This window comes from Mus musculus, chromosome X, assembly GCF_000001635.26.
Source record: "Mus musculus strain C57BL/6J chromosome X, GRCm38.p6 C57BL/6J".
Classification (NCBI taxonomy): domain Eukaryota; kingdom Metazoa; phylum Chordata; class Mammalia; order Rodentia; family Muridae; genus Mus; species Mus musculus.
Window position 1 is genome coordinate 109,429,985 of NC_000086.7, and position 25,699 is coordinate 109,455,683.

Genomic DNA, 25,699 nt, shown 5'->3' on the forward strand with positions numbered 1-25,699 from the left:
GAAGAGAACTATTCTGGTATAATTTTGGGATCTCATATATAACCTCATGCCATGTCCAAATAGAGATAATTTTACTTCTACTTTTTCTGTTGTATCCCTTTAATTTTCCCCTCTTGCCTTATTGCATCAGTGTTTTTAGCACCATATTGAAAATGACTGACTTCAGTTGAAGTGCTTCAATTATTTACTCCATTTAGAAAAATGCTGACTATGAGTTTCTCAAATATAGGTTTTATTATGTCAAGGTGTGCTCCCATTCTTCCTACTTTCTCTAGGACTTCTATCATGAAGACATATTGGATTTAATCAAAGAAAATTCTGTATCTATTGAGAATATTATGTGACTTTTGTCATTAACTCCATCTATGTGGTATAGTGCATGCATTGACCTTTATATACTGAACTATCTCTGCAGCTCAGTAATAAACCTAACTTCGTCATGGTAGGTAATCTTTTTCATTTATGTCATTATTCAGTTCATAAGTATTTTAGTAAAATTTTATTTAATCTATATTTTTCAGGGATAATTGCATATAGTTTTTTTGTATATCTTTACATAGTTTTGATATTAGAGTGATACTGTCTGCTAGCTTAATGATTATTTACATGTCTATCTTTGAGATCTGTCAATTCAAGTCTGCCTTTTTTAAGTATGTTTTTATATCTTTTAAGACATTCTTATTTGACATTGGGCACAAACACGGCAGGCGATACCACCATCCCCAGAGGACTCTCCATGCTGCAGGCACCCTAGCACACCCAGGATTTTGGGAATCACTGATGAGTGTATTGCAAAATCTGTTCCAAAACAACCTGGGGGTGCTTGTGCCAGCAGGAAAAGGGACAAAGGAAACCTGCCTAACCAGCAGCTGGGGTTCATTCCTTTCGGTCAGCACCAGCCCCACACCACCTTGGGCACAAACTAGGCAGGTGGTCCCAAGGTCCACAGAGGACTCTCCATGCTGCAGGTGCCCTAGAAAACCTAGGATCTTAGGATCACTGAGGAGAGCTGGCCTGGGACTCAGGTGAGAGCAACATCTTGTATCCCGGGTCTCTCAGAGACCAGTCTGCACAGGAGACGACGTGGACCACAGAAGCAACAGGGCTTCTTGGACAGGGTCACTTGGTCAAGGAAGAAATAAAGAAAGAGATTAAAGACTTTTTAGAGCTTAATGAAAATGAAGTCACAAAATACCCAAACTTATATGACACAATGAAAACTTTCCTAAGATGAAAACTCACAGCTCTGAGTGCCACCAAAAAGAAAATAGAGAGAGCACACACTAGCAGCTTGACAGCATACCTAAAAGCTCTAGAGAAAAAAGGAAGCAAATTCACCCAATAGAAGTTGACGGCAGGAAATAATCAAACTTAGGGCTGAAATCAACCAAGTGAAAACAGAAAGAACTATAGGAAGAATCAACCAAACCAGAAACTGGTTCTTTGAGAAAATCAACAAGATAGATAAACCCTAAGCAAGACTAACTAGAGGACCCAGGGGTCAGTATCCTAATTAACAAAATCAGAAATGAAAATGGACACATAACAACAGAACCTGAGGAAATCAGAACCAACATCAGATCCTACTACAAAAGGCTATACTCAACAACACTGGAAAACCTGGATGAAATGGACAATTTCCTTGACAGATACCAGGTACCAAAATTAAATCAGGATCAGATTACCAATCTAAACAGTCCCATCTCCCCTAAAGAAATAGAAATGGTCAATAGTCGTCTCCAAACCAAAAGAAAAAGCCCAGGACCAGATGGGTTTAGTGCAGAGTTCTATCAGACCTTCAAAGAAGACCTAATTCCAATACTCCTCCAACTATTTCACAAAATATGAAACAGAAGGAACTCTACCAAATTCATTCTATGAAGTCACAATTACTCTGATACCTAAACCACATAAAGACCCAACAAAGAAAGAGAACTGTAGACCAAATTCCCTTAGGAATATTGATGCAAAAATACTCCATAAAATTCTCCCTAACCGAATCCAAGAACACATCAAAACAATCATCCATCCTGACTAAGTAGATTTCATTCCAGGGATGCAGGGATGGTTTAATATATGGAAATCCATCAAAGTAATCCACTATATAAACAAACTAAAAGACAAAAACCACATGATCATCTTGCAAGATGCCGAGAAAGCATTTGACAAAATCCAACATCCATTCATGATAAAAGTTTTGGAAAGATCAGGAATTCAAGCCCCATACCTAAACACAATAAAAGCAATATACAGCAAACCAGTAGCCACCATCAAACTAAATGGAGAGAAACTTGAAGCAATCCCACTAAAATCAGGGACTAGACAAGGCTGCCCACTTTCTCCCTACCTATTCAATATAGTACTCGAAGTACTAGCCAGAGGAATTAGACAATAAAAGGAGATCAAGGGGATACAAATTGGGAAGGAAGAAGTAAAAATATAACTATTTGCAGATGATATGATATTATATATAAATGACCCTAAAATTTACACCAGGGAACCCCTAAACCTGATAAACAGCTTTTATAAAGTAGCTGGATATAAAATTAACTCAAATAAATCTGTGGCCTTTCTCTACACAAAGGATAAATAGGCTAAGAAATAAATTAGGGAAATAACACCCTTCACAATAGTCACAAATAATACAAAATAACGTGGTGTGACTCTAAGGAAGTGAAAGATCTTTATGATAAGAACTTTAGGTCTATGAAGAAAGAAATCAAAGATCTCAGAAAATTGAAAAGTCTCACATGCTCATGGATTGGCAAAATTAATATAGTAAAAATGGCTATCTTTCCAAAAGTAATCTACAGATTCAATGCAATCCCCATCCAAATTCCAACTCAGTTATTCACCAAGTTAGAAAGGGCAATTTGCAAATTCATCTGGAATAACAAAAAAATCTAGGTTAGCAAAAACTGTTCTCAACAATAAAAGAACCTCTGGGGGGAATCACCATGCCTGATATTAAGCTGTACTACAGAGCAATTGTGATAAAAGCTGCATAGTACTTGTACAACAATAAACATGTAGACCAATGGAATAGAATTGAAGACCCAGAAATGAACCCACACACCTCTGTTCACATGATCTTGACAAGGGAGCTAAAACCATCCAGTGGAAAAAAGACAGAATTTTCAGGAAATGGTGCTGGCACAACGGGAAATTATCATGTAGAAGAATGCGAATTGATCCATTCTTATCTCCTTGTACTAAGCTCAAGTCTAAGTGGATCAAGGAAAATCACATAAAACCAGAGACACTGAAACTTATAGAGGAGAAAGTGGGGGGAAGTCTCGAAGATATGGGAACAGGTTTAAAATTCCTGAATAGAACAGCAATGGCTTGTGCTGTAAGATCAAGAATCAACAAATGGGAACTCTTAAAATTGCAAAGCTTCTGTAAGGCAAAAGACACTGTCAATAAGACAAAAAGGCCATCAACAGATTGGGAAAGGATCTTTACTAATCCTAAATCAGATAAGGGAATAATATCCAATATATATAAAGAACTCAAGAAGATTGACTCCAGAAAATCAAATAACCCTATTTAAAAATGGGGTATAGAGGTAAACAAAGAATTTTCAAGTGAGGAATACCGAATGGCTGAGACCTGAAAAAAATGTTCAACATCTTTAATCATCAGGAAAATGCAAATCAAAACAAAGCGGAGACTCTACCTCACACCAGCCAAAATAGCTAAGATTAAAATTTCAGGTGTCAGTAGATGCTGGTGAGAATGAGGAGAAAGAGGAACGCTCCTCCATTGTTGATGGGATTGCAATCTTGTACAACACTCTGGAAATCTGTCTGGTGGTTTCTCAGACTACCTGAGGATCCAGCAATCCCTCTCCTGGGCATATATCCAGAAGATGTTCCAACTTTTAATTAGGATACATGCTTCACTATGTTCATAGCAGCCTTATTTATAATTACCAGAAGCTGGAAAGAACCCAAATGTCCCTCAACAGAGGAATGTATAGAGAAAATGTGGTACATTTACACAATGGAGTACTACTCAGCTATTAAAAACAATGAAGTTATGAAATTCTTAGGCAAATGGATGAATCTTGAGGATATCATGCTGAGTGAGGAAACCCAATCACAAAAGAACCCACATTATATGCACTCACTGATAAGTGGATATTTGCCCAGAAACTTAGAATACCCATGATATATTTTGCAAAACATATGAAACTCAAGAAGAAGAAAGACTTAAGTGTGTATACTTCGTTCCTTCTTAGAATGGGGAACAAAATACTCATGGAGGGAGTTACTCAATGTTTGGAGCTTAGATGTAAGGATGGACCATCCAGAGACTGCCCAACCCATGGATGCATCCCATAATCAGCCACCAAACCCAGACACTATTGCATATGCCAGCAAGATTTTGCTAACAGGACTCTAATATAGCTACCTCTTGTGAGGCTATGCCAGTACCTGGCAAATACAGAAGTGGATGCTCACAGTCATCTATTGGATCAAACACAGGGCTCCCAATGGAGCAGCTAGAGAAATACCCAAGGAGCTGAAGGGGTCTGCAACACTATAGGAGGAACGACCATATGAACTAACCAGTACCCCCCAGAGCTTGTGCCTCTAGTTGCTTATGTAGCAGAAGATGGCCTAGTCTGCTATTATTGGGAGGAGAGGCCCATGGTCTTGTGAAGTTCATATGCCCCCGTACAGGGGAATGCATGGGCCAGGAATCAGGAGTGGGTGGTTTGGGGAGCAGGGCATGGGGAGGGTATAAGGGATTTTCAGGATAGCATTTGAAATGTAAATGAAGAAAATATCTAATAAAAAGACATTCTTCTTTGAAGATTTAACATATGAAATTATTGTATTTGCATTCTTTCCTATTCCTTCCCTTTCTAAGTCCTTTCATTTTCTCCAACACCACTTATAAATTTATCTTTGCCTTTCAGAAGATTTGCAGTGTCATGGGGTCTCATGTATCAATTCTTGATGTTAGATAATGAGCCATTGGAATTCTGTTTTGGAAATTTCCCCCTGTGCCAATGAGTTCAAGGTTCTTTCTCACTTTCTCTTCTATTAGATTAAGTGTATCTGGTTTTATATTGAGTTCCTTGATTCACTTGGACTTGAGCTTTATACAAGTTGACACGTATGGGTGTATTTCCATTCTTCTATATACAGACAGCCAGTTAGATCAGCATCATTTATTGAAGATGCTTTCTTTGTTCTATTGTATATTTTTGGCAGCTTTGTCTAAGGTCATGTGCCTATAAGGGTGTGGTTTTACTTCTGTGTCTTCAATTCTATTCCATTGATCAACATGTCTGTCTCTTTACAAATACCATGCAGTTTTTAACACTATTGCTCAATAGTAAAGCTTGAGGTCAGGGATGGTGATTCCTTCAGGTTTTCTTTTATTGTTAAGAATTGTTTTCCCTATTCTGAGTCTTTTGCCTTTCCAGATGAATTTGAGAGTTGCTCTTTCCATTTCTTTTTTTTTTTTCTTTTCTTTTTTTTTTTTTTTTTGAAAGTTACAGACCTAGGGGCTGTACCCACTGACCTTAGAAGTAGAATCTGTCTGGAGGGCCATTACCTGGAAACTCAAGCTTTTTTTTTTTTTCCATTTTTTAATTAGGTATTTAGCTCATTTACATTTCCAATGCTATACCAAAAGTCCCCCATACCCACCCACCCCCAATCCCCTACCCACCCACTCCCCCTTTTTGGCCCTGGCGTTCCCCTGTACTGGGGCATATAAAGTTTGCGTGTCCAATGGGCCTCTCTTTCCAGTGATGGCCGACTAGGCCATCTCTTGATACATATGCAGCTAGAGTCAAGAGCTCCGGGGTACGGGTTAGTTCATAATGTTGTTCCACCTATAGGGTTGCAGATCCCATCAGGGAAATGCAAATCAAAACAACCCTGAGATTCCACCTCACACCAGTCAGAATGGCTAAGATCAAAAATTCAGGTGACAGCAGATGCTGGCGTGGATGTGGAGAAAGAGGAACACTCCTCCATTGTTGGTGGGATTGCAGGCTTGTACAACCACTCTGGAAATCAGTCTGGCGGTTCCTCAGGAAATTGGACATAGTACTACCTGAGGATCCAGCAATACCTCTCCTAGGCATGTATCCAGAAGATGCCCCAACTGGTAAGAAGGACACATGCTCCACTATGTTCATAGCAGCCTTATTTATAATAGCCAGAAGCTGGAAAGAACCCAGATGCCCCTCAACAGAGGAATGGATACAGAAAATGTGGTACATCTACACAATGGAGTACTACTCAGCTATTAAAAAGAATGAATTTATGAAATTCCTAGCCAAATGGATGGACCTGGAGAGCATCATCCTGAGTGAGGTAACACAATCACAAAGGAACTCACACAATATGTACTCACTGATAAGTGGATACTAGCCCAAAACCTAGGATACCCACGATATAAGATACAATTTCCTAAACACATGAAACTCAAGAAAAATGAAGACTGAAGTGTGGACACTATGCCCCTCCTTAGAAGTGGGAACAAAACACCCATGGAAGGAGTTACAGAAACAAAGTATGGAGCTGAGATGAAAGGATGGACCATGTAGAGACTGCCATATCCAGGGATCCACCCCATAATCAGCTTCCAAATGCTGACACCATTGCATACACTAGCAAGATTTTACTGAAAGGACCCAGATGTAGCTGTCTCTTGTGAGACTATGCCGGGGCCTAGCAAACACAGAAGTGGATGCTCACAGTCAGCTAATGGATGGATCACAGGGCTCCCAATGGAGGAGCTAGAGAAAGTACCCAAGGAGCTAAAGGGATCTTCAACCCTATAGGTGGAACAACATTATGAACTAACCAGTACCCCTGAGCTCTTGACTCTAGCTGCATATGTATCAAAAGATGGCCTAGTCGGCCATCACTGGAAAGAGAGGCCCATTGGACACGCAGACTTTGTGTGCCCCGGTACAGGGGAACGCCAGGGCCAAAGGGGGGGAGTGGGTGGGTAGGGGATTGGGGGTGGGTGGGTAAGGGGGACTTTTGGTATAGCATTGGAAATGTAAATGAGCTAAATACCTAATAAAAAAAAATGAAAAAAAAAAAAAAAAAAAAAAAAAAAAAAAAAAAAAAAGAAAGTTACAGACCTAGGGGCTGTACCCACTGACCTTAGAAGTAGAATCTGTCTGGAGGGCCATTACCTGGAAACTCAAGCTTTTTTTTTTTTTCCATTTTTTAATTAGGTATTTAGCTCATTTACATTTCCAATGCTATACCAAAAGTCCCCCATACCCACCCACCCCCAATCCCCTACCCACCCACTCCCCCTTTTTGGCCCTGGCGTTCCCCTGTACTGGGGCATATAAAGTTTGCGTGTCCAATGGGCCTCTCTTTCCAGTGATGGCCGACTAGGCCATCTCTTGATACATATGCAGCTAGAGTCAAGAGCTCCGGGGTACGGGTTAGTTCATAATGTTGTTCCGCCTATAGGGTTGCAGATCCCTTTAGCTCCTTGGGTACTTTCTCTAGCTCCTCCATTGGGAGCCCTGTGATCCATCCATTAGCTGACTGTGAGCATCCACTTCTGTGTTTGCTAGGCCCCGGCATAGTCTCACAAGAGACAGCTACATCTGGGTCCTTTCGATAAAATCTTGCTAGTGTATGCAATGGTGTCAGCGTTTGGATGCTGATTATGGGGTGGATCCCTGGATATGGCAGTCTCTACATTGTCCATCCTTTCATCTCAGCTCCAAACTTTGTCTCTGTAACTCCTTCCAAGGGTGTTTTGTTCCCACTTCTAAGGAGGGGCATAGTGTCCACACTTCAGTCTTCATTTTTCTTGAGTTTCATGTGTTTAGGAAATTGTATCTTATATCTTGGGTATCCTAGGTTTTGGGCTAATATCCACTTATCAGTGAGTACATATTGTGTGAGTTCCTTTGTGAATGTGTTACCTCACTCAGGATGATGCCCTCCAGGTCCATCCATTTGCCTAGGAATTTCATAAATTCATTCTTTTTAATAGCTGAGTAGTACTCCATTGTGTAGATGTACCACATTTTCTGTATCCATTCCTCTGTTGAGGGGCATCTGGGTTCTTTCCAGCTTCTGGCTATTATAAATAAGGCTGCTATGAACATAGTGGAGCATGTGTCCTTCTTACCAGTTGGGGCATCTTCTGGATACATGCCTAGGAGAGGTATTGCTGGATCCTCAGGTAGTACTATGTCCAATTTCCTGAGGAACCGCCAGACTGATTTCCAGAGTGGTTGTACAAGCCTGCAATCCCACCAACAATGGAGGAGTGTTCCTCTTTCTCCACATCCACGCCAGCATCTGCTGTCACCTGAATTTTTGATCTTAGCCATTCTGACTGGTGTGAGGTGGAATGTCAGGGTTGTTTTGATTTGCATTTCCCTGATGATTAAAGGGCACAGGGACAAAATCCTAATTAACAAAATCAGAAATGAAAAGGGAGACATAACAACAGATCCTGAAGAAATCCAAAACACCATCAGATCCTTCTACAAAAGGCTATACTCAACAAAACTGGAAAACCTGGACGAAATGGACAAATTTCTGGACAGATACCAGGTACCAAAGTTGAATCAGGATCAAGTTGACCATCTAAACAGTCCCATATCACCTAAAGAAATAGAAGCAGTTATCAATAGTCTCCCAGCCAAAAAAAGCCCAGGACCAGACGGGTTTAGTGCAGAGTTCTATCAGACCTTTAAAGAAGATCTAATTCCAGTTCTGCACAAACTATTTCACAAAATAGAAGTAGAAGGTACTCTACCCAACTCATTTTATGAAGCCACTATTACTCTGATACCTAAACCACAGAAAGATCCAACAAAGATAGAGAACTTCAGACCAATTTCTCTTATGAATATCGATGCAAAAATCCTCAATAAAATTCTTGCTAACCGAATCCAAGAACACATTAAAGCAATCATCCATCTTTATTCCAGGGATGCATGGATGGTTTAATATACGAAAATCCATCAATGTAATCCATTATATAAACAAACTCAAAGACAAAAACCACATGATCATCTCGTTAGATGCAGAAAAAGCATTTGACAAGATCCAACACCCATTCATGATAAAAGTGTTGGAAAGATCAGGAATTCAAGGCCCATACCTAAACATCATAAAAGCAATCTACAGCAAACCAGTAGCCAACATCAAAGTAAATGGAGAGAAGCTGGAAGCAATCCCACTAAAATCAGGGACTAGACAAGGCTGCCCACTTTCTCCCTACCTTTTCAACATAGTACTTGAAGTATTAGCCAGAGCAATTCGACAACAAAAGGAGATCAAGAGGATACAAATTGGAAAAGAGGAAGTCAAAATATCACTTTTTGCAGATGATATGATAGTATATATAAGTGACCCCAAAAATTCCACCAGAGAACTCCTAAACCTGATAAACAGCTTCGGTGAAGTAGCTGGATATAAAATAAACTCAAACAAGTCAATGGCCTTTCTCTATACAAAGAATAAACAGGCTGAGAAAGAAATTAGAGAAACAACACCCTTCTCAATAGTCACAAATAATATAAAATATCTTGGCGTGACTTTAACTAAGGAAGTGAAAGATCTGTATGATAAAAACTTCAAGTCTCTGAAGAAAGAAATTAAGGAAGATCTCAGAAGATGGAAAGATCTCCCATGCTCATGGATTGGCAGGATCAACATTGTAAAAATGGCTATCTTGCCAAAAGCAATCTACAGATTCAATGCAATCCCCATCAAAATTCCAACTCAATTCTTCAAAGAATTAGAAAGAGCAATCTGCAAATTCATGTGGAATAACAAAAAACCTAGGATAGCAAAAACTCTTCTCAAGGATAAAAGAACCTCTGGTGGAATCACCATGCCTGACATAAAGTTTTACTACAGAGCATTTGTGATAAAAACTGCATGGTACTGGTATAGAGACAGACCAGTAGACCAATGGAATAGAATTGAAGACCTAGAAATGAACCCACACACCTATGGTCACTTGATCTTCGACAAGGGAGCTAAAACCATCCAGTGGAAGAAAGACAGCATTTTCAACAATTGGTGCTGGCACAACTGGTTGTTATCATGTAGAAGAATGCGAATCGATCCATACTTATCTCCTTGTACTAAGGTCAAATCTAAGTGGATCAAGGAATTTCACATAAAACCAGAGACACTGAAACTTATAGAGGAGAAAGTGGGGAAAAGCCTTGAAGATATGGGCACAGTGGAAAAATTCCTGAACAGAACAGCAATGGCTTGTGCTGTAAGATCGAGAATTGACAAATGGGACCTAATGAAACTCCAAAGTTTCTGCAAGGCAAAAGACACTGTCAATAAGACAAAAAGACCACCAACAGATTGGGAAAGGATCTTTACCTATCCTAAATCAGATAGGGGACTAATATCCAACATATATACAGAACTCAAGAAGGTGGACTTCAGAAAATCAAATAACCCCATTAAAAAATTGGGCTCAGAACTGAACAAAGAATTCTCACCTGAGGAATACCGAATGGCAGAGAAGCACCTGAAAAAATGCTCTTTCCATTTCTTTGAAGAATTATGCTGGGATTTTGATGGGAATTGCACTGAATCTATAGATTGCCTTTGGTAGGTTGGCCATTTTTACTATGTTAATTCTGCCAGTCTATGGTCATGGGAGCTCTCTCCATTTTCTGAGATGCTTCCGATTTCTTTCTTGAGAGACTTGGTCTTATTGGCTACAGGTTTTTCACTTTTTTGTTTAGTTTTAACCGAAGATATTTTATATCACTTGTGGCTATTATAAAGGGAGTTGTTTTCCTAATTTCTTTCTCACCCTGTTTATCCTTTCACAAGGCTACTGACATATTTGAGTAAATTTAATATCTGGCCACTTTGCTGAAGTTGTTTATCAGCTGGAGAAATTCTCCGGTAAAATTTTTGTAGGTGTTTATGTATAGTATCATATCATCTGCAAATAGCTATACCTTTATTTCTTCTTTAACAATTTGTATCCCTTGATCTCTTTTTGTCATCTTATTTTTCTAAAACTTTGAGTACTATATTGAATAGATATGGGGAGAGTGGGCATCCTTGTCTTGTCCCTGATTTCAGTGGGATTGCTTCAAGTATGTCTCCATTTAATTTGATATTGGCTTTTGGTTTGCAGTATATTGCTTTTATTATGTTTAGGTATGGGTCTTGAATTCCTGATCTCTCCAGTACTTTTCACATGAAAGTGTGTTGTATTTTGTCAAATGCTTTTTCTTCATCTAAGGGGATGATCATATGATTTTTTTCTTTGAGTTTGTTTATATAGTGGATTATATTAATGGATTGTCTATATTTTTAAACTTAGAATATCAACTTGCATAAATCCATATTATAAGCTTATAGAAATAAGTTTAATGTAATTTAATAAATGTCAAAACTTTTCTCTGAAATGAATGACTAAAATTTATCAATACATTTTTTCTTTTAGGAAATACATCAGCAAAGCTAAAAAGCTCAGTGATAGAACACTTGTATAGCATATCTGAAGGACTATTTTCAACCCCCGTACTTTCAAAACAAAAAGTAATGTTAGCCATTCACATTGAAATTTTGTAATTGTGTTCTTTTTTAACACAGTAGAATCCAAGGATTTTGGTAGTGACAGGCAGTGAGATGGAAGTGAGAAAAATATATGTATGTATGTATGTATGTATGTATGTATGTATATATGTATGTGTGTGCATGTATGTATCTTTTATTTTTAATGGTGTTTTTAAAACTGATTTTATTGCTTCTTTGTAAAATTTGCATTATATACCCCAATCCCACTCATCTTTCTATCCCTCTACATCCACTGTCCAGTTTTCCAATCTTTTCCCCTATAAAGAAAACAACAGCAATAAGAAGAAAAAAAATAACATAAAAAGAATCATCTTCTGAAAGCTCTAGTGAGTCATGCTGTGTCAAATGTCCATTTCACTGAGTAATTGGTGTGGTTCTAGGCCTGTGACTTTTGCTATACCAACAATACTAGCTCCTCACTGCAACTCCTCTTGGCTATCCGGTGCTGGTACCCTGTGTAATGGAGATGCTGCAGCTTTGGTTCTGCAGGGATGGCCCCTTCACATGCTCAAGTAGTTCATAGATGGGGTAAATATTAGGATATGCCAAGTCAAGGCCCTGGATCTGAGCCAGGGTGGTGGCTGTGTTGTTCAGCTCTCCAGCTCTCTTTCAGGCAAACCATCAGGGCCAACTCTCCAACTTTGTCCAGGTGAGATGTGGGGAAAGCTTTTCTGCTTTTGGCAGCTGGTAAGATGCAGAGTTGGCTTTCCCACAGTCATGCCATGAGTGTCAGATCTTCTACACCCATGCCATTAGGGCCAATTCTCCAGCACTGCTCTGGCTAGGAAAATGGGAGCTCTCACACCCTAGGTGGTCATCTCTCTATAAAGTTGCTCAAGCAAGGGTTGGGCCTGTCTCTGTGCAGCCCTTGGACTTTGAAATGATTCCAGGAGGCAACTCAAACCAAGGACATTCCTGAGGTCTTTTATTACAGCTTGGACCATAAATATTCACTAAGACTGCTGCTGAATGACCACAGACCCAGATATGGCCTGCAGTGGCAACACTGGCCAAGACCTCACCTCTTCTCAGATGGCAGATCAGGCTACTCACATCAGGGTGATCCATACCACTCTTGAATCTCCAGTTCTGCCTCTCTTAGTGATATAAGTTGTTTCTTTGAAAAAAAAAAGGGTTGAATAATTTCCATGTAGCAGCACATCCTCATCTCCACATATTTTATTTCTTTAAGAATCTACTGCTTTGTTCATTTACTTTGACCAGAGGCCTCTAAAAGCAGCATGAGTATATACTAAGAAATAATGAAAATGATAAACTTCCTTACCAGAAAATTTTTCATAATACTCTGTAATATTATTTTAGTTTAATGACAATGAGGATCTTTCTTGGCCTGAAAAATAGAAGCCAACTTTCCTAATTGAAGGTGATTTTGATTTTTTTTCTTTGCATACATGGCTTTCCTAACTGCTTTTCACTTAAAGAAAATGCTTTCAGATGGCTAGTCTGGAAATTTTGGGAAAAGTTTGCATTCTTCATATGATATGAGGAATTGAAGTTAGTAAGTCTCCTGGGGCATTTGGACAACACCTGTCTTCCTGGGACAGCTGCACATGTCCTTCAATCACTACTCTGCCACCTGTCTAAATCCTTCATATTCTTTGGTTCTCTGAGCTGCTGTAACATTCTTTGAACCTCTATATCACATTTCTGTGCTTCCTCTCTGACTCTGTCTCTTTTTTCCCCTCTCTCCATCTCTCTATAAATATTCAGAGGTACTAGTTCTTTATTTTTTTAATTCACTTAAGGTAAATGAGATTTTTTTTCTTTTTTCTTTATTTTTTAATCTTCTTTTACAGTCCAGACTTTATCCCTCTCCTGGTCCACCGTCAGACTGTTCCACATTCCACACCTCCTCCCTGCCCCCTACTCCAAGAGAATGTCCCCACCTCCATCACCAAACAAGGCCTCCCCCACTCCTTGGGACCCCAAATCTCTCAAGGGCTAGGTGCATCTTCTCTGACTGAGTCCAGACCCTGCAGTCCCCTGCTGTGTATGTGTTGGGGGCCTCATATCAGCTGGTGTATGCTGCCTGGTTGGTGGTCCAGTGTCTTAAGAGATCCTGGGGATCCAGGTTAATTGAGACTGCTGGTCTTCCTATAGGGCCACCCTCCTCCTTAATTTCTTCCAACTTTTCCCTAATTCAACAACAGAGGTCAGCAGCTTCTGTCCATTGGTTGGGTGCAAATATCTGCATCTGACTCTTTTCACTGTTTGTTGGACATTTCCAAGAGTAGTCAGGATAGGCCACAGTTTCTTGTTTGTAAGCACACCATAGCATCAGTATTAGTGTCAGGCCATGAGGGGAGGTGGGGGGAGAGGGGAAACAGAACTGAAGCCCTGAGGGCCAGAAGAAAGAAGTGGAATGGGCATCCTCAGGAGGTAGGAGGTTAGAGGGGCCCTCTAGAATGTACCAGAGACCTGGGAGGTAAGAGACTCTCAGGACTCAAAGGGGACCTTAGAAAAATGCCCTACCATGGAAAGAGGGAACTTGTAGAGTCCACCTCCAGTAGAAAGACAGGGCAACAAGTAAAGGGATAGGGTTGCCATCCCATGGTCAAAAACTTTGACACAGAATTGTTCCTTTCTGAAAAAATTGCAGGAACAAAAATGGAGAAGAGTCTGAGGTAAAGGAGGTCCAGTGATAGGCCCAAATTGGGATCCAGCTCAGGTAGGACATCTTATATAACATTCTAGTTCCCAGAAGTGATCACATGTTACTAGGAATAATAAATAATTCAATTTCTATTTTTATCTTGTTAATGATGATTATTTTACAATATGTTCTGTAACATTTTATTTGATGCATATTGTACAACTTTTTTCTAATCAATAATAGGTACCATAAAACAGATAAAATATGCAATGCTTCCTTTTATGATAATCAGCATTCTCACATAGAAATTTTGCACAAGAAGATTTTAAAAAGATTTATCATTCACTTATCATATGACAGTTATTATTTGATTCATACCTTAGTCAGAAATTTATGAGAGGCATTATTCTATCAGTATTTTAATAGTACAGAGACTGAAATTTAGAGGCTTGTTCAAAGCCACAATCTAGTATGTGGAATAAGTGAGACTCAAATTGCAGATATCTATACAGATTCAAACTCCAGATAACTATGCAGATCATTCTTAATATTACAACATTCTGGCCACTCACTGGTCTATCCCTGTTAATAAAGAGGACCTCTGATCTCATATTCTGGAGCTGTTTTCCAAATACAATTAAAACTTGAATAAATAAATAATTTGATTTATATATCTTTCTTAATACCTGCATACTTTAGTTCTTACATCAACTTATAGTTAAAGAATTATAGCTATTAGAGGAGAAATGGTAATCTTTTCTTTAACAGTTAAATTTAAAGTGTTCCTTCCATTAGTACAGAGTTGTGTTCATAGATGTAGTGATGAGTCTTCAAAGCCAATATGTATGTACTGTGTTTTATACTATATATTATATAGTTATTTGTACACATTTACTACTAAGTGATGTTTATTAGAATTTCCCAGGTAATCATTACAATCTCTGATCTTTCCTCAGCGTAAATGTTTATTTATAGATTTCACTAATTTCACTTAGAGATAGAAGTTGCTGGTTTACTTTCATTTATCTATTGTTAATTATTGTATGGAACTGATCTGTCTGTATATGCTTATCTGTGTGTGAGAGGGGGGCAGATTTATGTTAGATACACCATTGGCTTAATTGAACCAGGTCATCTGCTTTTAATAGCTCTTCTCCCACAGCCTGGTGAAACCTAGACCAACCACAAAAAGATGCTAATCCTAGTCTTAAAATAGTGACTTCTATTGAGACCCACAGGCTGTGCTTTAGCAACTGCTCATTTCAGTGCTTCTTCTGCATGCAATTTTAGCAAAGAATATAGTACTTCTATCATGAAGATTGGAACCACTGCTCTTGTGGCAGGAATTGTTGGTGCTATTGGCGTTACTCTGTTTTTGGTAGCATTTGGAACTGAATATTGGTTACTTGCAACAGAGACTTGTGGAAGTTTTGATTCTAACAATGGAACTTTGGATATTGAAGAAGAGGTAACCAGAAATCTAATGTATTCTTTAAATATTGTGGGACTTTAGTTACCCATTAAAGGAGGGTCATAATTTGAAAAAAACCTATATATTAGAGGGCTTTATTTTCATAATGTTTATTTTTAATTTTAATGGTTTTTGTTCTAAGCTGATTCAGACTAAGTAGATATGAAACCCAGGGTAAGCTGGGAAGCAAGGAATCTAGGTTGAATGGATATTGTTGCAGGTTTGTTCTCATATTAAAACATGTTACTTTGGTTGGTTAGTTTGAAAAAAATGTCCTTCTTCTGACTTTTAAATTATTTTACTTCTTAAAAGTAATGTAGAAATTTGAGGGAGAAAACAACTCAAAAGTTTGGTCCAGTTCATAGATTTAAAAGACATTTCCCCAGATGAGTGCTCAGAAGGAAATATTTTCACTTCAGGCCTGACATATGTCAGTTTCACTGCTATTCTGTAACTGTAGTCTGCTATGACAGGCTATTTTATTGATAAGTTTACAGTGGAGTCAAAAGCTTTGCTCCAACTTATATTTCAGAAAATTAACATACAATTATATTATAAAACTGCTCATCATCCACTGTTAACCAGGTTATTTTTTTTGGAATGTCTTCATATTGAAGATGCACTTACCATTTGAAGCAGTTCTCCAGTAAAGAAAAAAACTACAAAAGCAAACAAACAAGCAAACAAACAAACAAACAGAAAGAAAGAAAGAAAAACCTAAACCAAGTATGACTCACTACGAAGTGGTGTCGATAAGGAATGTTTTAATACCAGACCTGGTTATTTAAAAAAATTCAGTTTGACCTCCATTGCTACCATTCTTTGTTTTTGTATGACTTTACTTTTCAAAGATCAACCATTTCTGAAATTTCTAGTTAGTACACATTCATCACAATCACATGTATCATTATTAAAGGATTTTAGGATTAATGTTACAGAGGACTTACTGATTTTTCAATGTGAATTACTTTTAACGTGAAACCATTTCTAAGGGCATATTCTTTCTACAGAGATCCTGGAATACATTTACTTTCATTTGCTTGCTTCTTGTTTTATGAAATATAGTCTCACATTACAACCCAGGCTACTATCAAACTTGTGATCCCTTTTCCTCTATCTCCTTGAGTATTTTAATTACAAATGTAAGCTTCTATGGCTGACTCTAAGTAAATACATTTTTAATGGTGGATTCATTATTAAATGATGAATTATTTAACTTGAGAGACATTTTTGGAGGGATGAGGGACACATTCCTGGTTTCTCTTATAGAATATTATCTAGGCTTCCATATACTCCCTTTAAACTGTGATTAGATACAATTTGCTCATACTCCTCAGGAAACAATGATAGACAGCCCTGAGCAACGTCTGCAGATGCCAAATAGAAATTTATAACTGGTTATCATATTTGAAATCAACTAGTGCTACTAGAATTTGATATCATTTATCTCACTTTTTTCTTGAAAATTTTAAATCAATTAATTAATTTTTTTACACTCCATATTTTATCCCCCCACCACTCTGTCTACCCTCTGACTGTTCCACATTCCATTCCTCCTACCCACCCCCTTGTCTCCACTTGGATGTCCCCACCCCCATAACACCTGACCTCTAAAGCCCCTGGGGCATCTAGTATCTTGAGGGTTAGGTGAAACATCTCTGAATGAACATAGACATGGAAAGCCTCTACTGTATGTATGTTGGGGGCCTCATATCAGCTGGTGTATGCTATCTGTTTGGTGGTCCAGTGTTTGAGAGATCTCAGGGGTCCAGATTAATTGAGACTACTGGTTCTCCCACAGGATCCCCCTTCTCCTCAGCTTCTTTCAACCTCCCCTATTTCAACAACAGGGGTCAGCTGCTTCTGTCCATTCGTTGGGTGCAGATATCTGCATCTGACTTTTTCAGCTGCTTGGTGGGTCTTTTGGAGGGCAGTCATGATAGGTCCCTTTTTCTGAGCGCTCCATAGCATCTGTGTCAGTCCTTGGGACCTCACCTTGAGCTGGATCACACTTAGGGCCTGTCACTGGTCATTTTTTCCCTCAGGCTCCTCTCCATTTCTATTCATGTAATTCTTTCTGATAGGAACAATTATGAATTAGAGTTGTGACTCTGGGATGACAACTGCATCCCTCACTTGATATCCTGTATTCCAGCTGGAGGTAGGCTCTATAAGTTCCTCTCCCTATTGTTTGGCATTTCATCTAATGTTCCTCCCTTTGAGTCCTGAGAATCTCTTGCCTCCCAGGACTCTAGTGTATTCTGGAGGGTCCTCCCAACCTCCTATCTCCTGAGGTTGCTTGTTTCCATTCTTTCTGCTAGCCCTCAGGGCTTCAGTCCTTTTCCCTCACCCAATACCAGATCAGGTTCCCCTCTCCCCCACCCCCTTCCACTTTCCCACATTCTGTCCTAAGTCCCTCCCTCCCTCCCTCCCCACTTGTGATTGCTTTCTTCACCATCCCAAGTGGGACTGAGTCATCCTCATTTGGGCACTTCAGCTTGTTGAACTTTTTCAGTTCTGTGGACTATATCTTGGGTATTCTGTATTTTTTTTTGGCTAATATCCACTTAGTGAGTACATACTATGCATGTCCTTTTGGGTCTGTTATCTCACTCAGGATGAGATTTTCTAGTGCTATCCATTTGCTTGCAAAACTCAGGCTGTCCTTGTTCTTAATAGCTGAGTAATAATCCATTGTGTAATGAACCACATTTTCTGTATCCATTCTTTTGTCGTGGGACATCTAGGTTGTTTCCAGTTACTGGCTATCAAAAATAAGGCAGCTATGAACTCAGTTGAACACTGGCCCTTGTGGCATGCTGGGGTATCTTTTGGTTATATTCCCAAGAGTGGTATAGCTGAGAACTTCAGGTAGATCTATTTTCAATTTTCTGAGGAAACTCTAGATTGATTTCCAGAGCTGTGTACCAGTTTGCAATCCCACCAGCAATCGAGGAGTGTTCCTCTTTCTCCACATCCTCTCCAACATGTGTTGTCACCTGAGGTTTTGATCTTAGCCATTCTAAATGGTGTAAAGGTAGAATCTCAGGGCCATTTTGATTTGCATTTCTCTGATTAATAAGGATTTTGACCATTTCTTTAGGTGCTTCTTATCCATTCATGATTCCTCAGTTGTGAATTCTTGGTTTAGTTCTATACTCCATTTTTTTTGATAGGGTTGCTTGGTTTTTTGGTGATTAATTTCTTGAGTTCTTTATATATTTTGGATATTAGCCCTCTATCGGATGTGGGATTAGTGAAGATTTTTTCCCAATCTGTAGGTTGCAAATTTGTCTTATTGACTATGTCCTTTGTCTTACAGAAGCTTTCCAGTTTTATGAGGTCCCAGTGATCAATTCTTGATCTTAGATAATGAGCCACTGTAGGTCTGTTTTGGGAATTTCCACCTGTGCCAATGAGTTCAAGGATCTTTCCCAATTTCTCTTCTATTAGATTCAGTGTATCTGGTTTTATGTTGAGGTCCTTGATTCACTTGGACTTGAGCTTTGTACCAGGTGACAAGAATGGGTCTATTTCCATTCTTCTACATACAGACAGCCAGTTATACCAGCACTATTTATTGAAGATGTTTTCTTTGTTCCATTGTATATTTTTGGCATGTTTGTCAAAGATCAATGACTGTTAAGTGTGTGGTTTTATTGCTGGGTCTTTAATTCTATTCCAGTGATTGATCAGCATGTCTGTCTCTGTACCAAGACCATGCAGTTTTTATCACTACTGCAGTAAAGCTTGAGGTTATGGATGGTGATTCCTCCAGCTGTTCTTTTATTGTTAAGAATTGTTTCTGCTATTCTGTTTTTTTTTTTTTTTTTTTTTTTTGCCTTTCCAGATGAATTTGAGAATTACTCTTTACTTTTCTTTGAAGAATTATGTTGGGATTTTGTTGGGGATTTCATTGAATCTATAGATGGCCATTTTTATTATGTTAATTCTGCCAATCCATGAGCATGGTAGATCTCTCTATTTTTTTGATATCCTCTTCAATTTCTTTCATGAGATACTTGAAATTATTGTCATACAGGTCTTTCACTTGTTTGTTTAGGGTTACCCTAAAAGATTTTATATTATTTGTAGCTATTGTGAAGGGAGATATTTTCCTAGTTTTTTATCAGCCTTTTTATCATTTGTATAAATGAAGGCTACTGATTTATTTGAATTAATTTTATATCTGGCTACTTTGCTGAAGTTGTTTATGAGCTGGAGAAGTTCTCTGGTAGAATTTTTGGGGTCACTTATGTATACTATCAAATCATTTCAAAATAGTGGTATCTTTATTTCTTCTTTACCAATTTGTTTCCCCTTGATCTCTTTTTGTTGCCATATTGTTCTAGATAACACTTTGAATACAATACTGAAGAGGTATGGGGAGAGTGGGCATCCTTGTCTTGTCCCTGATTTCAGTGGGATTGCTTCAAGTATGTCTCCATTTAATTTGATATTGGCTGTTCGTTTGCAGTAAATTGCTTTTATTATGTTTAGGCATGGGCCTTGAATTCCTGATCTCTCCAATACTTTTCACATGAAGGTGTGTTGTATTTTGTCAAATGCTTTTTCTTCATCTAAGGGGATAATCATGTGATTTTTTTTTCTTTGAGTTAGTTTATATAGTGGATTACATTAATGGATTTTCATATATTAAACCAAACTTGAATCCCTTGGATGAAGCTTACTTGATTGTGGTGAATGATGGTTTTGATGTGTTCTTGAATTTGGTTTGCAAGAATTTTATTGAGTATTTTTGCATCAATATTTATAAGTGAGATTGGTCTGAAGTTCTTTTTTTTTTCCTTGTGTGGTTTAGGCATAAGAGTAATTGTGGCTTCATTGAATGTTCGGATCTGAGACTGAAGAAAGGACCATCCAGAGACTGCCCCAACCAGGGATCCACCCATAAATAACCACTAAACCCAGACACTATTGTCTATGCCAACATGATTTTGCTGACAGAACACTGATGTAGCTGTCTCCTGTGAGGCTATGCCAGTACCTGGCAAATACAGAAGTGGATGCTCATAGTCATCTATTGGATGGAACACAGGGTCCCCAGTGAAGGAGCTAGAGAAAGTACCCAAGGAGCTGAAGGGGTCTGCAACCCTATAGGAGAAACAACAATATGAACTAACCAGTAACCTCTCCCCAAGAGCTTGTGTCTCTTATTGAATATGTAGCAGAAGATGGCCTAGTTGGCCATCATTTGGATGAGAGGCCCCTTAGTCTTGAGAAGATTATATGCCCCCGTATAGGGGCATGCCGGGGCCAGGAAGCAGGAGTGTGTGGGTTGGGGAGCAGGGGGAGAGGGGAGGGTATAGGGGATTTTCGGAGAGGAAACTAGGAAAGGGGAAAATACCTCTCCTGGGCATATACCCAGAAGATGTTCCAACTTGTAATAAGGACACCTGCTCCACTATGTTCATAGCAGCCTTATTTATAATAGCCAGAAGCTGGAAAGAACACAGATGTCCCTCAACAGAGGAATGGATACAGAAAATGTGAGGATAGCATTTGAAATGTAAATGAAGAAAGTGTCTAATAAAAAAAGAAAAAGAATAAAAGAACGAGTTAGGTACTGTTCCTTCTCTTTCTATTTTATGGAATTATTATTTCTTAGTGATTGTTTTATATATATATATATATATATATATATATATATGTGTGTGTGTGTGTGTGTGTTTAATAATAACAGGAAAAGCATATTAATAGCAGGAATCTTTTCTAAAATGAATCCCTTACAGCCTTGATTAATAAGGGCACACCTGCCACAGATTATATAATAATCTGAAGAAGGCTATTTCAGGATGATCACCTGCTAGTTATTAGTTTGTCCCATTATGGCTCCTGACCATTGGGCAAATCTAATTCAATACTAACTTATTTCCCAACGCTATGACTCTTTATTACTTATGGTTTCTCCTGGTCACGTGGTTCTGGTCCATATGGCTTTCTCCTCCCCTCTTCTTTCTTTCTTTTTCTTCCTCTACCAACCACCCCCTTTTGAGCCTCCAGTCCAACCTTTTCCCTCCAGTACCCAATCATAGGCTCTAACATTTTATTGACCAACTAAAATAGAGAGAAGAATCACATGGCATCACCTAAGTACATGATGGCCTGCTTGTGGGGTCTGACTTTTTAATACAAATCTAAGTAATGTTAGTTATTTAAATGTGTGTCTTACTACATTTTTTACACAGCTGTTTTCCAAATATGCATTTATCTAGTCTGCTGTAAAAGCATAGGATATGTATTGTTAATTGTGTGTTTTTTCTTGCCAGTAATCCAGGCAATTTTTTTGTTGTAGACTAGACTACCCTCGATATCACAGAGATCCCCCTGCCCTTAAATATATTTAAGTGGATCTTCACTTCCTGCTCTATCCTTTATCCTAACAGGCAGGCTTCCTCTGATTTGGGACTAAATAGGCTTTCTTTTCATTGTTTCCAGTTTGTGTTCTTTCACAAGAGTTGGGTGTACTCAGAATTGGCTTTCATAGTGCGTGAAAGATTCAGCCAGAGACTGAAAAATGGGTGGGGATTTTGTTCGATTGTGTTTGCATCTACCTTGTATGATTTTTTGGGGGTATTTATTTCATTTACATTTCCAATGCTATCCCAAAAGTCCCCCATACGCTTCCTCACCCACCCACTCCCCTTTCTGATTTAAGATAGGTAAAGATTTTTTCCCAATCCGTTGGTGGCATTTTTATCTAATTGAAGGTGTCTTTTGCTTTACAAAAGCTTTGCAATTTTATGAGGTCTCATTTGTCTATTCTCGATCTTATAGCACAAGCCACTGCTGTTCTATTCAGGAATTTTTCCCCTCTACCCATATCTTTGAGGATTTTCCTTACTTTCTCCTCTATAAGTTTCAGTGTCTCTGGTTTTATGTGGAGTTCCTTAATCCACTTAGATTTGACCTTAGTACAAGGAGATAGGAATGGATCAATTTGCATTCTTCTACATGATAACCTCCAGTTGTGCCAGCACCATTTATTGAAGATGCTGTCTCTTTCCCACTAGATGGTTTTTGATCCGTTGTCAAAGATCAAATGACCATAGGTGTGTGGGTTCATTTCTGGGTCTTCAGTTCTATTCCATTGGTCTACTTGTCTGTCCCTATACCAGTACCATGCAGTTTTTATCACAATTGCTCTGTAGTCAGCTTTAGGTCAGGCATGGTGATTCCACCAGAGGTTTTTTTATCCTTCAGCAGAGTTTTTGCTATCTTAGGTTTTTTGTTATTCCCGATGAATTTGCAGATTGCCCTTTCTAATTTGTTGAAGAATTGAGTTGGAATTTTGATGGGGATTGCATTGAATCTGTAGATTGCTTTTGGCAAGATAGCCATTTTTACTATATTGATCCTGCCAATCCATGAGCATGGGAGATCTTTCCATCTTCTGAGATCTTCTTTAATTTCTTTCTTCAGAGACTTGAAGTTCTTTTCATACAGATCTTTCACTCCCTTAGTTAGAGTCATGCCAAGATATTTTATGTTATTTGTGACTATTGAGAAGGGTGTTATTTCCCTAATTTCTTTCTCAGCCTGTTTATTCTTTGTGTAGAGAAGGGCCATTGACTTGTTTGAGTTAATTTTATATCAAGCTACTTCATTGAAGCTGTTTATCAGGTTTAGGAGTTCTCTGGTGGAATTTTTAGGGTCACTTATATATACTATCATATTATCTGCAAAAAGTGATATTTTGACTTCTTCCTTTCCAATTTGTATCCCCTTGAACTCCTTTTGTTGTTGAATTGCTCTGCGTAGGACTTCAAGTACAATGTTGAATAGGTAGGGAGAAAGTGGGCAGCCTTATCTAGTCCCTGATTTTAGTGGGATTGCTTCAAGCTTCTCACCATTTACTTTGATGTTGGCTACTGGTTTGCTGTAGATTGCTTTTTATCATTTTTAGGTTTGGGCTTTGAATTCCTGATCTTTCCAAGACTTTTATCATGAATGGGTGTTGGATTTTGTCAAATGCTTTCTCCGCATTATTTGGAGATGATCATGTGGTTTTTGTCTTTGAGTTTGTTTATATAGTGGATTATGTTGATGGATTTTTATATATTGAACCATCCCTGCATCCCTGGGATGAATCCTACTTGGCCATGATGGATTATTGTTTTTATGTGTTCTTGGATTCGGTTAGAGAGAGAACTTGATTAAGTATTTTTGCATCGATATTCATAAGGGAAATTGGTCTGAAGTTCTCTATCTTGTTGGGTCTCTTTGTGGTTTTAGGTATCAGAGTAATTGTGGCTTCAAGAATGAATTGTGTAGGGTACCTTCTGCTTCTATTTTGTGGAATAGTTTGTGAAGAACTGGAATTAAATCTTCTTTGAAGTTCTGATAGAACTCTGCACTAAACCCATCTGGTCCTGGCCTTTTTTGTTGTTGTTGTTGTTGGGAGACTATTAATAACTGCTTCTATTTCTTTAGGGGATATAGGACTGTTTAGATCATTAATCTGATCTTTATTTAACTTTGGTACCTGGTATTTGTCTAGAAACTTGTCCATTTCATTCAGGTTATCCAGTTTTGTTGAATATAGCCCTTTGTAGAAGGATCTGATGGTATTTTGGATTTCTCCAGGATCTGTCGTTATATTGCAATTTTCATTTCTGACTTTGTTAATTAGGATGCTTTCCCTGTACCCTCTAGAGACTCTGGCTAAGGGTTTATCTATCTTGTCTATTTTCTCAAAGAACCAGCTCCTCATTTTGTTGATTCTTTGAATAGTCCTTTTTTCCACTTGGTTGATTTCGCCCCCAAGTTTGATTATTTCCTGCTCTCTACTCCTCTTGGGTGAATTTGCTTCCTTTTGTTCTAGAGCTTTTAGGTGTGTTTTCAAGCTGCCAATGCGTGCTCTCTCTAGTTTCTTTTTGGAGGCACTCAGAGCTATGAGTTTTCCTCTAGGAAATGCTTTCATTGTTTCCCACAAGTTTGGGTATGTTGTTTCTTCATTTTCATTAAACTCCAAAAATCCTTGATTTCTTTCTTTATTCCTTCCTTGATCAAGGTATCTTTGAGAAGAGTGTTGTTCTTTTTCCACGTGAATGTTGGCTATTATTTATTTTGTTATTGAATATCAGCCTTAGTCCATGGTGATCTGATAGGATGCATGGGACAATTTCTATATTTTTGTATATGTTGAGGCTTGTTTTGTGACCAATTATGTGGTCAATTTTTGAGAAGATACCATGAGGTGCTGAGAAGAAAGTATATCCTTTTGTTTTTGGAAAACATGTTCTGTACATATCTGTTAGATCCATTTGTTTCAAAACTTCTGTTAGTTTCACTGTGTCCCTGTTTTGTTTCTGTTTCCATGATCTGTCCATTGGTGAAAGTGGTGTGTTGAAGTCCCCACTATTATTTTGTGAGGTGCAATGTGTGCTTTGAGCTTTACTAAAGTTTCTTTAATGAATGTGGCTGCCCTTGTATTTGGAGCATAGATATTCAGAATTCAGAGTTCCTCTTGGAAGATTTTACCTTTGATGAGTATGAAGTGCCCCTCCTTTTCTTTTTTGATGACTTTGGTTTGGAAATCAATTTTATCAGGTATTTGAATGGCTACTACAGCTTGTTTCCTCAGACCATTTCCTTGGAAAATTATTTTCCAGCCTTTTACTCTGAGGTAGTGTCTATCTTTTCCCCTGAGATGGGTTTCTTGTAAGCAGCAAAATGTTGGGTCCTGTTTGTGTAGCCATTCTGTTAGTCTATGTCTTTTTATTGGGGAGTTGAGTCCATTGATATTGAGAGATATTAAAGAAAAGTAATTGCTGCTTCCTATTATTTTTGGTGTTAAAGTTTGCATTCTGTTCTTGTGGCTGTCTTCTTTTAGGTTTGTTAAGGGATTACCTTCTTGCTTTTTCTAGGGCATTGTTTTTGTCCTTGTATTGTTTTTTTCTGTTATTATCTTTGAAAGGCAGGATTCCTGGAAAGATAATGTGTGAATTTGGTTTTGTCTTGGAATACTTTTGTTTCTCCGTCTAAGGTAATTGAAAGTTTGGCTGG

At 38.4% G+C, this 25,699-nt stretch overlaps 1 protein-coding gene across 1 annotated transcript in view; it reads left to right on the forward strand.

Moving 5' to 3' along the window:
• Nucleotides 1–15,453: 15,453 nt before the first annotated feature.
• Nucleotides 15,454–25,699, forward strand: part of Gm34521 (predicted gene, 34521) — a 113,335-nt gene continuing 103,089 nt past the window's right edge. The window contains exon 1 of the mRNA XM_006528371.2: nt 15,454–15,667. Coding sequence (XP_006528434.1) covers nt 15,512–15,667 — 156 coding nt within the window. The 5' untranslated portion in view covers nt 15,454–15,511. The remainder of the gene's footprint in view (nt 15,668–25,699) is intronic.